We start from the raw sequence: 12736 nt of genomic DNA, 5'->3' as shown, positions 1-12736 counted from the left end.
GAAAGGTTTTTTTTAGCCCAATCTGTTTTTCCTTAACTTGCACTGTTGTGACATTACCGAATTTTACACACAGTTATCTGCCGCTCTCCACAGAAATACAGATGGTTTTTGTAGAAATAAACAGTCATTTATATGAAACAATTGTAAAATAGTTTATGGAAACCAGTGGTGTAATGCATTCAAATAAATGCCAGGCCCGGTTGATGGAGAGCCAAGGTGTTAAATCACACTGCTCAGGAATTCAGCTGTGGGAAACAGATAGTAAATCCAGAGTGACAGAATTTCCAGTGATGGCAAAGGTTTCTGACATCTAGTCCAGTACACAAAAACTACAGCAGTTCAAACCTATTTTACTTAACATTACCTTGACAGCCAGTGAAATTAAAGAATTTAGTCAAAAGCCCCTTAAAAAGAAACAAACACTTCATTTCTGGATTGCTTTTCTGGGGAACAGCAAATGTGCAGCACAGCCAGCAGCAACCCGGGCTGTGCACAGCATCAACAGAAGGGTTTTACTTAATTGATACCTTTTTGCATTAGCAATATGTAGCTCTAAATAAAGCTGAGACAAAATCATCCTGCTTGATCTATAATGTAAAGCACCCACAGCAGAAATCCAATATACAGGTTTTATTTTAAACTCCCAGCTCCGGGAGGCGGTGCGGGGGCAGCGGCTGCCCCGGCAGGGCCGCTCTGCTGCTGCCCAGAATCGTCCCCAAGGGAGTCCTGGGGCCCGGCCCAGAGGGGCATCCCTGACAGACCAGCACGAGGGCTCTCCCACCGCTGCATTATCAAGTGACCAAGGTGCTCTTCCCTGGATAGGAAGACACCAGTGACTGTTCTGCAGATTTGGGCAGCACAACCATGGTGCACTCGAGGGTTCATGAAAACAGAGCAGGGAGGAACTGGTCCCATGAAGGTACCAGGTACCAGCACAGTCTCTGTTCATCAGAGTGGGTGAAACAAACACAAAAATCTTAGTCACCCAAACACTGAGCTGCACATTTAAAATGTCACATAAATTATAGCATTATTACCAATCCAGAAGAACCAGTAGCCACATGAATTTGATACCAACAGCTCCAAAACAGACTCTGTTCAATATTTCACTTTCATTTCAGAGGCCAGGCATAAAAAATTCTTCTCACCCATCCAGGCTGATATCCAGCCCCCCACCAGCCCAAGGCACAGGGCTAACTAGCCACTGCTGTTCTGACCAACTATTCACAACCTTCACTCCCAACAAGCTGTTCCATGGACACCAACATCCCCATCCCCCAGCACACCAGGGTCTGCTCAGCGTCACCAGGCTGGGGAGAAAGAGTGTGTGGAATAAATCATCCCTGTGCAGAGCAGAGCTGCAGTTTGGAGGCAGAAGGAAATCATTCCCAGCAGTTCCATCACCCCTCTGTGCACCGAGGCGCTTGCCCTGCTCACCCGTCCTGCTGTGGGGAATACCCTACAAAAACGAGCAGTGAGCAGCTTTTCCCCTTCCTGGATCAGCTCCTGGTTGGGAGTGGTGAGTGGAGCCAAGGCCAGCTCTGGGAATGCTGGCACAGGGTGCAGAGGGTCCTGACCCACAGGAGCCAGGCAGCTCCTGACCCAGCGAGGCACCAGCACAGCAGGGACAGCGGGGGGACAGCGTGGGGACAGTGTGGGGACAGCGTGGGGACAGCGTGGGGACAGTGTGGGGACAGCGGGGGGACAGTGTGGGGACAGCGTGGGGACAGCGGGGGCACCGCAGGGGGACAGCGTGGGGACAGCGTGGGGACAGCGGGGGGACAGCGTGGGGACAGCGTGGGGACAGCGGGGGGACAGTGTGGGGACAGCGGGGCTGTGTCCCACCTGCGCCTCGAGAGGGACCTGACCGGGGCTCTGCAGACACCGGTGCTCTCTGTAATGCAAATCCTGCTGACAGAAACAGCTCAATGCAAGGAAACCCAGGACTGCTGAAATATTTCCAGGTAAAGCCATTCATAACCCGGGCACCAGGCTCTGCAGGGATGCTGTAATGATCCAAAACAAAGCTCTCGGAGCCAGAGAAACTCACAACTACCATTAAGCAGAAAAGCACGAGTGTGAACACAAGGAAATACAAATTAATTGGCTTTTCACTGTCACAGATGCTGGGGCTTCCATCCCAGAAAGAGTCAGAGCAAACATATGCATCGCCTACTCGAACATATTTACTTTTAAATTTAAACTCCTCAGTTACCATCATTCCATGACAGTATCAAACTTTAATGACAGTTTATTCTAATTGTAGTTCATCTGTTAAAAGTGCTTTAATCACAGGACTGTGACTTTCCATAGTTTCTTTTATCTTTTTAATTCTCCTTTTTTAAAATGTATGAATAAATACATACATGTGCAATCAAAATACACACACACCTCCCTTTACAGATATTTTTTTGTCCTACTCTCCCACCAACAAGGTAGGATGAGGAAGGAAAGCCCCAGCAAGGCCCTCAGCTCCTCTAGCAGCTGTTTTAGAACATTTAAGACATGAAATTTGACATTAAATGTGGTGCTGACACTGACAGGCCAGAAACTGAATTTTAAAACACAACTCAGATCTCTCCTCCTCAGCTGCTCCTCAAACAAAGATGAGCCCCAAGCAGAACTCTTCGTCTGAGAGTCTCCAGGTTCTGAGGGGTAACTTAAACTTTGTGCGAACAAATCTGAAACATGGGAATGATCAACCAGCACAAAACCTGAGTCTGTAACACACTGTGCTCCCAGGTACCTGGGGACAGAATAGGCTCTTTTCCCCGGCCTTGGCAGCTGTAATTCCTCTGATTCTGGTGTAGAGACTAAAATATGATATGGAGACTTTTATCTTTAAGCCCTACCCCTATTTCTTGAATCTTTCTCTTTTCTTATTATTCAGCTTCCTGTGGCAGTGAAATAATACACTTAAACAGACCAGAAAGATTATTTTAGACTATTTTTGGTCACTTTACACATTTTAAAGAATGCAAAAAGCACTGGTTGACAGCTGTTAGGGACTTGAATGTTATTGCAAAGCAGCTGTTTTCATTTATCGAAAAAGTATTAATCTTTCTCCAAACTCACAGAACACTGAGCTAATAACTCTCCCTCTAACCTACGGAAAATACAGGTCACGTCTGTGCAATGTTGGCAGAAGGTTTTGTTTATAACAATTAAACTTGTAGAGCATTTTGTTCTTAAAAGGACTGAGCCTTTCTGGTCGGGGGATGTTTGCAGTCGGAGGCAGCTATTAAATAATAATCAGTAGCATGTTCACCCTGCAAAGAATTTCTACTTAAAATCAGACAAGATTAATCAGAGGAGACTTCTCTGTTCACTAGAAATTTCAGATGAAGAGAGGCTGACACGGACCAGGAACAGGCAGGATTATTCCAACATTTCAGCATTTTATGTTGTTTAGTTTTGCCTCCCATCTCCTTCTAAGAACAATCGGTTTTTATATACTGACATCGATGCTTAATTTGTTTGAAAACAAAGCCTCTGCACACATCCTCTCTGCACTGTTATTTACTTTACATTAGTATTTATAGTCCATTCAGTCGAGCTCTGGAGGAAAAGGCAACTGGCGTCCCAGGGAATGTGTTTGTTGAAGAGCAGCAGGAATGAGACAGCTCACAGGCAGGGAGATAACTTCCAAGTGTACATATAGTTCCTGCACATATTTAATTTGAGAATCACCATGGCATCAAGATACATGAAGTATCAAGGATGAAGTCATCGTCTTTCTTATGTTCTTAAAATCGTAATCCATGCAAACATATTTTATAGGGAATATTGAGTGCAGGCTTTGGTGCAGATATAAAAAGCCTGATAAGATCTCCTTGCCTGCTGCACACTGTGGGCTGCTGTCAGCCCCAGCCTCAGCTGAGCCATGGGATTGGAGCATAGGCTGTGCCTTCCAGCTCGGAAGAACTGTGCCTGCCTTGGTCCAACTGAGCCCTCCTGAAAAGGCAGGATTTAAAATGCACATCTACCACAACCCAAATTTCTTACATGTTCACGGGGTAACACATGAGTATTGGTGAATGTAAGACCAGCAGAAACACACACACCAGACTGACTGAGCAGGAAAATAATTTCACAGCAAAGCAAATCTGGTTCTAGGGGTACTGGTGTCTTACAGTTCTGCAACATGATCTGTATGACCTACAAAACTTCCTCTGCCAGGCCCGAGGGTGGGATTTTCAAGCATGCCTAACAGCTACCTGCTCCAGAAGTTAATGTTAAGACTGTTACTGATCTCTGGGGAGCAGAATTATCCCAAGTACTAAAACACCCAAATCTCACCTTCTAAAACAGCTTTTCAGGACTCGGTTATTAGAGCTGTTCAAAATCCAGACAGCACCGTATCTGACATTTTTACTGATAAATTCAAAGAGAACAGGAGGTTCTTATGCTCCCAATCTCCAGCGTGTGAGTTCTTTTCTGCAGATCTGCCACACTGCAGAGAGATTTTATATTTACACCATTGGCTGCTGAAGTGCTCAAAGAAACACTCTCAAGGAGATGTAGGCATAGCAGGATTATACAAAACAGTCCTTAAACTACCTGTGGACCCTGGGATTCTCCAAGGGCCATTATCCCAGTGCCTGAGCAGTGCCAGGCCTGCGCTGTGCCCAGCCAGGTTCCTGTGGCACCGATGGAGCTTCCAGCTCTCCTCCCTGTGGCTGGGGCATCCCCCCATCCTCGGGCTCTTTCTCTCCCTTTTGGGCTATTTTCAGAAAGCCCTCTTGCATGAGCAGTGCCCCTGAGCCCCCCTCAAGGTGGTCCATCCTGGATTAGACCAGTCTCTCCTGGAAGCTCATCCCACAACTGCAGTGTTTCATTTCCAGCCCTCCCATGAAATATGCCTGTGCAATACACGGTGCTGAGCATGCAATAGGTTAAACAAATTGATGATAAAGTATTCGACTTCGTTAGTTTTCATTACCATAAGAAAACATCAATTACATTTTCTATTTTATGAGTGTACACAGGGGAATCCATTACAGTAAGAGAGAGGTTATATGACTCTTTCTGCTGCTTCTTTCCTCAGCAAAAAGAACAGTTTGTTTTCAAAGCCAGTGACACCAGCCCAGAGGAAGGGAAGGCACACCGGCGTATCTGCATAGACAGCTCCTATCCTGATTTATCCAGCCTGGCTCCAACTAATTAAACATCTGCCTCAACGATTTCCTCTGCAGATTTATCTTCTCCAGTATACAGCACTGACTGGTTGTTACAGGCTTTTTCCTAACTTGCAGTCATTCCCACTTACTTCTCCCAGTTGGTTATATGGGCACGTGGCACGAGATGATCCAGCATCCCCATTAACCCCCTGTGGGTGCCTGTGGTGGGACAGGTCACCAGGTCCCACCGTCCTGCTGCAGGACAACCACGTCCTCTAGGAAAGGACTCGAGGCCGTGGCTCGCTCAGCTACAATACATCCAGTTATTTCACCACCTGCATTTCCCCTTGACTGACTCAAATATTATTCTAAAATGGTCAGAGTTCATATGTCAAAAGCCTTGAGACACTAAGAAAGAAGAATTGCAAGGAAGGTGAAATAGTTTGAACAGTTTGCAATAATTTTATCTAAATAGAGCTAGGCACAGTCAGAATATTGCTTCTGTTTTTTCAGGCCTCTTTCTATGAAGCAAAGGTTGTAGCCCACTTCTGTCTCCTACTGACCAGTATCTTGCTGTAACAATCTTTACTGGCTGAATAAAGTATTTAGAGAAAACTAGTCTGGTGTTTCAGCCCTGGTCATGCTGAACAAACCCTTCCCAACTGTCCCACAGGAATTCCTCAAATTTTCCTCACCCAAAGTAGCCAACCTAGGTTTGCATTTTCCTATCAATTTAGGACCAGTTCGAAAAATGTCCTATAAATCAGTGGTGGAAACAGGGCAGAAAGCAACTGCTTCTACCAGTACTTGAGAACAGCATAAGCTGTAATGTGAAAAATTCATTTGTCCTGAAAAGGCTGATCTGGAGGCCCATTGAAGACAGGCAGAAAAGCTCACGGGCATCTCAGTTTTATTAAAATATTCCAAAAACTTTAAATAAACACGTTCAGTCTATTTTTGGTAATGACTTTTTAAAAACCAGACCATTTAGAAACATTGCTGAATGAGGAGAAATGCTTCTCCTAAATTATGTCTTATATTTTATTCAGAACTTTGACATCCTAATCCACTGGTTAATAATGACCTGAACCACCCTGGCCCAGGCCCGTGCTGTGCTAATGGTCTGATCTGCAACTCCACTTATCCCTGCATCTCCCAGTGACAGTGAGAGGCACATCCTCTCCAGTGACGAAGGATCTGGTGGTAGGTGAGGAATGATGGCAAAATCTTTTCCTATTCCTGCTCCACTCTCCCTGTGCCCACTGTGGTGGCACCCTGAGTTCCCCCTGCCCTCAGCAGCATTCCCAGCCCGTGGCAGATGGGGACTGGCACGGCCTGTCCGGATCCAGAGGGTCCCCTCTGTGCACACAGCTACAATTGCTGCTGCTTTAAAGATGACAGCAAGAGCTTCCTAAGCCCTCCCACCCCCTAGAGCCTGATAAACCACATTTTGGGAGAGGGATGTAACTGGGAAAAAGGAAAGGTTTAGATACGCTAAATTAATGTTAATAAAAAATTCTGATTTACCAATTCAATACACAAATACCTGATCTGAGAAATTGCTTCAGCCACGTGCCAGCATTACAGGACAATCCCAAGAATGCACTGTGGGTTCTTATCAGCAGTTAAAAAATAAGGATTTCATTTATGGAACACAGTAATTTGGGAATTCTAGCAGGAAGCTTCCCCAGAGCGAGCACTCTGCTTGCAGTGACCCCAATGCATGGAGCTTACAGCTGCAGGAATTCTGGCCATGCCTGGACACAAGTGCAACCAAAACCTGCAAACACTAAGTATTCCAAGAAATCCAATTACATGTTCCCATGTAAACATGCCTGTAAGTAACCAAAAGGTTTGTAGTCGTGATTTCCACTATGATTATATGCACAGCAGGGGTGCTGGTGATCTCTCAGAGAGGTGCGATATCACACGGATAATTAATAAAAAGTAAATTGAAATGATTTCCTATATAGTTATCCCCCACACCAAATGACATATACATGCCTACATACCCTGTTCCTGAAAAGGGTTCTGAGCAGGAGGGCCAAGTGAACATTTTAGCTCAAGGGACAAATGCCATATCCATCCCTTTTCTAAACTACTGAGGAAAAGTAACAAAGTCAAAGCAGAATCAAATTTCAAATGGACAAAGAATAAAACATCTGTTACACGAAGGGGGGAAGCAATTTAAAGACTGAGCTAAGTGAATCTTTTAGCAGCCTCCCTTCAGGGAAGGGAAATCTGACCCCAGGAAATAAATAAAAGTCACCCAAAAAGTGAACAAAAGAGGTGTTTGAAAAAACCCCAACACCATTCATCGCTGCTAACGACTTGTTCATTATGAGTGATGATGGATAAAGACTTCTCACGCTGAGATGAAATCAAGATTTATATGCATTGTTTCCTCTCCCAACTTGTGGGAAGATCATCATCATTTAATTCTATCTCTGCGGCCAGTGATGGGCATCCAGAGAGCTGGTTATCACACGGCGCAGTCAGCTGGCAAGGGCCGGGACGTGCCGTTGGCACATCTGGACGGAGGCGCCGCAGCCGAGGGTGAGCGATGGCTCCTGGCCACCCTCCAAATTGCTGCAGACTGGCGGGGCTCCTCTCCACCCCTCCAGCACTGCTCCTCTCCACCCCCCCCCTTTTTTTTTTTTACGAGAATCAGATTTTCATTGCTCCATTCAATTGCTCTTCTCTGCCATTTTTTACAGCTCTTATCGTTCCCTTGGAATATGGCCTTGAGACAGCTCATCCGTGTCCTTCACTGTGTTATCTCTTCTAACTTTTATTAAAACTTCAGCTCTCATCTGAAGATAGCTAATTAAATCCATGACAGATTATACACGCATTTAAAAACTGCACTGAACTACTTTTTCTAAAGAGAACAGGGTTTATTTTCTTTTCCCATAGTTAAAACTGAGAGTGTATAAGGAGGTTTCATTCATTTACAAAGACAAGATCCTTATCTTTCCCACTATATAGATGGGTTTATATTAAAGTTCCTTTGTTGCGTGACAAGACTCAGTGCAATTTCTCTCAGTAATTATTTCTTGTTGCTGGAAAGATCTCTCAGCCTTATACTTTTGAAATATATACACTAACATATATGTGAATGCACATCTACCCCCCAGAAAAACATTGTTTAAAATAGAAATACAAGTACTGTACATTTTCCTTTTTTAAGTGTTCATATGTCTTAACTACAACAGCACTACTTTGATAATAATGCAGAAAGTAAATTTTTCTTTTTCACTACAAGTAACAATGAATCCTTGAAATTATTTAAAATCACGCTAAGCATAATTTTCTTACATAAATTAAAAGTATACATACAAACTCTATCATGGGCTGGACTTGCTGTACTTCTACCCATCATCCCAAATTACCATGAACTGGTCTTGAATGCAAATGGCTTTGTTATCATAAATAAATATTTGCAGGAATGGATATACTGCTCTGCAGCAAACATTATGCAGCTCCTGCACTGTCAGCTTTGTGCCAGCGTGGAGAACACAGACCTGTGCACAGAACTGCTGTGAGTGGGGCTGGGGCACAACCCCCCCAAAACCTGAGCAACATTCACAACAGGTAAAAAGAGATATAATATATACTCATGGAGAAAACACCCTGCCCTCTAGAAAATACGATAAATAACCCACCTGAGCCTCTCTGTGATCCCTTCCTTCTCTTTAAGGCCTTTTGTAAGATATCCTTCATGGTGACCTTCATACTGTCCACCTGAATAAGTGAGAATCCATGAGCAGCATTTCTGCAAGACAGATGCACATGCAGTTTTACAAAACAATCATCACCGGCAGCTCCCCGCAGTCCTCGTTAGCTTCAAGCAAAGCACTCGTTAGGCACGCGGTTAACGAAGTTGGGCTGTAAAGGGAAGTTAAAAGGAGAAACCAAGCAAACTGCCTTAGCAAGGCAGAGACAAAACCAGCCAAAATGGATTGAGATTCAAGGCAAGGGATGTATGGATTTTCCTAATATACTGTTATTTTTGATCACTTGATGTTCAGCATTAGAAAAGTGAGCCAGTGTACCTGGGGGGCTCCTCATCTCCTCAGCTCGTGTCTGTGGGGTGTTTTACAGCACACAACAGGCAAGCAGCTTGCAGTGGCATTTTCATCCGTGTCCCACATATAACAAACCATTAGGGAGAAGAGGCAGAACACCCCTCAGTGGCAGCAGCTTTGCAGCACCATCGAGGTATTATTTCAATGCATTATTTCAAACCTAACACGGTTTCTTTGGACATGGTTTTGTGAACACAATGGCACAAAATGTCCCAGAAAGATCCAAGGCAGTGGGTCCTTGTCCTGGCCATCACCCATGGGAGAGGCCACATAGGGGGAAGGACTGCAAAGAGCAAAGGGACAGCTGTGGGGGTACTGCTGCCAAACACTGAGAGGGGCACCCCTGGGGAAGCAGAGAAGATGGCAATATAATAGAAGAGACACTGAATGAGCATATCAGTAAATTCTGCCCCTTAGCCCTCGCAGTCAGTCTCGGCTCGTGTCAGTAGATGTCACTGCAGACAGTTCCAGGGAAATCCGAGAGCTGAAGGCTCCCACCGGAGAGATTGCTCTGCATGGAAAAAACTGGTTTGCAAAGCTATTTGGGCAGGAGGAGGAGCTTTGTATCTGGCAACCAGGAATTTTAATCAGGGAGTACAGCTCTATAAGAACATCACAGCTGGAATATTTTTAAAAGCAACTGGCAGGCGAAAGCAATCCAAGCAACACAAGTACATCCTGAAAAACAAACCCATATTACATGTCACTTTGAAACACAAATGCTGGGACTAGAGGTTGGAGCTCAGGTCACATCAGACAAGGCATCCCCAGCCCACGCCGTGACACAGCCAGGATGGAGGAACGATACCTTTGAGCCCTCACCACTCACTGCCGTGCTCAGGGCACCGACTGCAGCGTGACACGGGGGCCAGGAACCCCCTGCCTGGGCACATGCTGGTCACAGCCTGGTGTCCTGCAGGCCACTCATGCTCTTGGGGCCAGCAGCCAAGCCTGGGCTCAGCAGATGTCCCCCCCAGGGGGGTAAGATGCCGTTTCCCTCTCCTCGGTTGTGCGTTGGTCTCATCTGAATTTCATTTTCAATTCCCTTTGTTCTTGGCAAAATGAAACTGCCTAAAAGCCCCAAATTTATGTTCTCCAGACCATTTATTATTTATAACTCTATCTTACTCATCTTCAAACCAAAGACTCCCAACCTTTTCATGCATCTACTTTTCCCTCTGTTTCTGCCGCATGTTCAGTGCAGCAGGAGCAGAGCTGAGGGAGGGAGTGCCACCACGTCTGCAGGTGACACTGCTGTCCTGGGAACAGTCCCAGGGCTCAGAGGCTCTGGCTAATGCCTGTAGTGAGTAGAGATCTTCCCAAGCACTTCACTGAGGAGCAAATTTCCCCTGAAGCTCCTGAGGAGCCCCACGACCTGCATGAGTACCACACAACACCTGCCCTTCGCCCAGCAGTGCCCTGGCCAGTCTCTCTCTTCCCAAAAGCCTCGCAGCTTCAGTCCCAACTGATCTGCTGAGCAAGATTCAGTGGATTCTTTAAAGTGAAAAACCTATTCTACAATTATAGTTACAAAAAGGAAACTACCTTTGTGCTTTTATTTAAGCAACACAAGGTTTGTCATTGAAGTGCTACATGAAAAGCCCTCTATGCTGGACCAGGCCATCACAACACGTGGTGCCTCCAGGTAATTCATACAATGCTCTGCAATACCTACAGGAAGTTTCCAGAAAACTCCAACCAAAATAATAAAATAAATAAAGGGAAATAAATTAAAATACTCCAGGGAAAAAAGAAATTGCAAAGGCAACAGAAGTTTTCCAAAACCTGCTATGGCCAAAACAACTGGTGTCATAATTCTCCCCTTAGTACAAAATGCTTTTTTTTAAACCCAAACAAAGGAGGGCCTGCAGCCCTCTTCCCACTGGGCATGGAGTGGCCATCAGCAGATGGCCCCAGCTCGGCCTCCTCACACCCCCATGGATCAGGAACGACCCAAAAATGGAAGATTCTCTTTCAGTTCCTGACACTTCAGCTGCTAAAGAGCACAGGCTGCTGTGATCCCGCTCGTGTTCCGGGCCATCTCGGCTCGGCCGATTCTTTCCATTGAGTAGCTGGCCTGAGAACTGTCAGACTGATTTCCCTGACACTCCATTACTAACCCCTGCCTGAGCCACGACCATTCTTTGCCTCAGAAGCTGGCTCTCATCCCAGAACAATCTTTAAAAGTTTATTTTACTGATCAAAGCAAAATAAGAAACCCTCTGTGGTTTACTATATTTAGTGTGCGAACCGTGAGTGAGTCCTTGGCAGGAGCAGTGAAACGCAGAGTGCACCCCGCTTTTGTAAACTCTTGGCTATTTGCTCTGGAGCAGAGCCAGAGGGGCCGAAACCCCATCCTGGTCCAGCCTCTCCCTTCCCCTGCCCTGGCTCGCTCAGCACTGGTTTCCCCTCACAAGGCACCACAGAACCTCAGTACAACATCTCAGCACTCGGCAACGCCACACATCCGAGCCACGGGTGGATTTAAGCCCAGACCAAAGAGCTCCTGCCGTCATCCTGGGGCCACGCCAGCGAGTCAGAGCCCAGAGTCTGTGCCCAGAGGAGAAGCCCCGTAGAATCACAGACTAGCTGGGGTTGGAAGGGACCTCTGGAGATCATCCCATCCACTCCCCTGCCCAGGCAGGGTCACCCGGAGCAGGGGACACAGGAACGTGTCCAGGTGGGTCTGGGATGTCTCCAGAGAAGGGAACTCCACACCCTCCCTGGGCAGCTGTTCCAGTATTCTGCCACCCTCCATGGAAAGAAGGTCTTCCTCATGCTGAGGTGGAACTTCTTGTGGTTTAGTTTAAGGCCATTGCTCCTCATCCTGTCACTGGACGTGCTGCCAGGGTGTCCTGGCGCCGCGCTCAGCACTGGATCATCTGGAACACCACCAATGCACCACACCCCCGCCTTGTGAGACCACAGCACAGGAGGCTGTGCTGGAGAAACACACACCCACCTCACCTCACCACTCCCCAGCTTGCTCTGCACTGGCCATGGCCATGGACTGTCCTCACTCAGCCCAATCCCAGCACATCCTTAATTGCAATTACAAACAATGTGTTTTACCTCACTCTGCTAAGGTGTGATACCTTTAAGTCAACACACTGAAAATAGGGACAGACAAGCAGATGCTGGTCAATCAATTAAAACTGCTGCTGGCAAATTGGAAGCCAAAGAAATTCCTTAGCTTGTATTTTCTGTCATTTTGCAAAAACATACCTGGGTGACAAGGTTAAATCAAGCAAAGGAAATCCCTGGCACTTATCATCCACAGGCATTACTGATAAATTGTGCAGTGGAGGAATAAAGGATTACCTTCTGTATTTTTTCATTACACTTTTCTTTTGTTACAGAATACATAAATCCATTGTGGCACAATGTAATATGTATCATCGTGCTACACCTGTGGATGTTTCATAACGGCTGCCATGTCTGTGCAGTCAGGAATGATAAGTGAACCACCCGTGAATGTTAATGATAGTGATCATTCTGCGGTAACTTGGCTTTCCATCTTCTTTTACA

At 46.0% G+C, this 12736-nt stretch overlaps 1 protein-coding gene across 3 annotated transcripts in view; it reads right to left on the bottom strand.

Moving 5' to 3' along the window:
* Nucleotides 1–12736, bottom strand: part of MAPKAP1 (MAPK associated protein 1) — an 84373-nt gene that overhangs the window by 27643 nt on the left and 43994 nt on the right. For all 3 annotated transcript variants that reach the window (XM_032131148.1, XM_032131151.1, XM_032131149.1), the window contains exon 7: nt 8786–8895. In XM_032131148.1, the coding sequence (XP_031987039.1) occupies nt 8786–8895 (110 nt within the window). The remainder of the gene's footprint in view (nt 1–8785; nt 8896–12736) is intronic.

Source organism: Corvus moneduloides, chromosome 21 (genome assembly GCF_009650955.1).
Source record: "Corvus moneduloides isolate bCorMon1 chromosome 21, bCorMon1.pri, whole genome shotgun sequence".
NCBI classification, from domain to species: domain Eukaryota; kingdom Metazoa; phylum Chordata; class Aves; order Passeriformes; family Corvidae; genus Corvus; species Corvus moneduloides.
The sequence above is the reverse complement of the archived record's forward strand: the minus strand, read 5'-3'. Positions and strand labels throughout refer to the sequence as shown.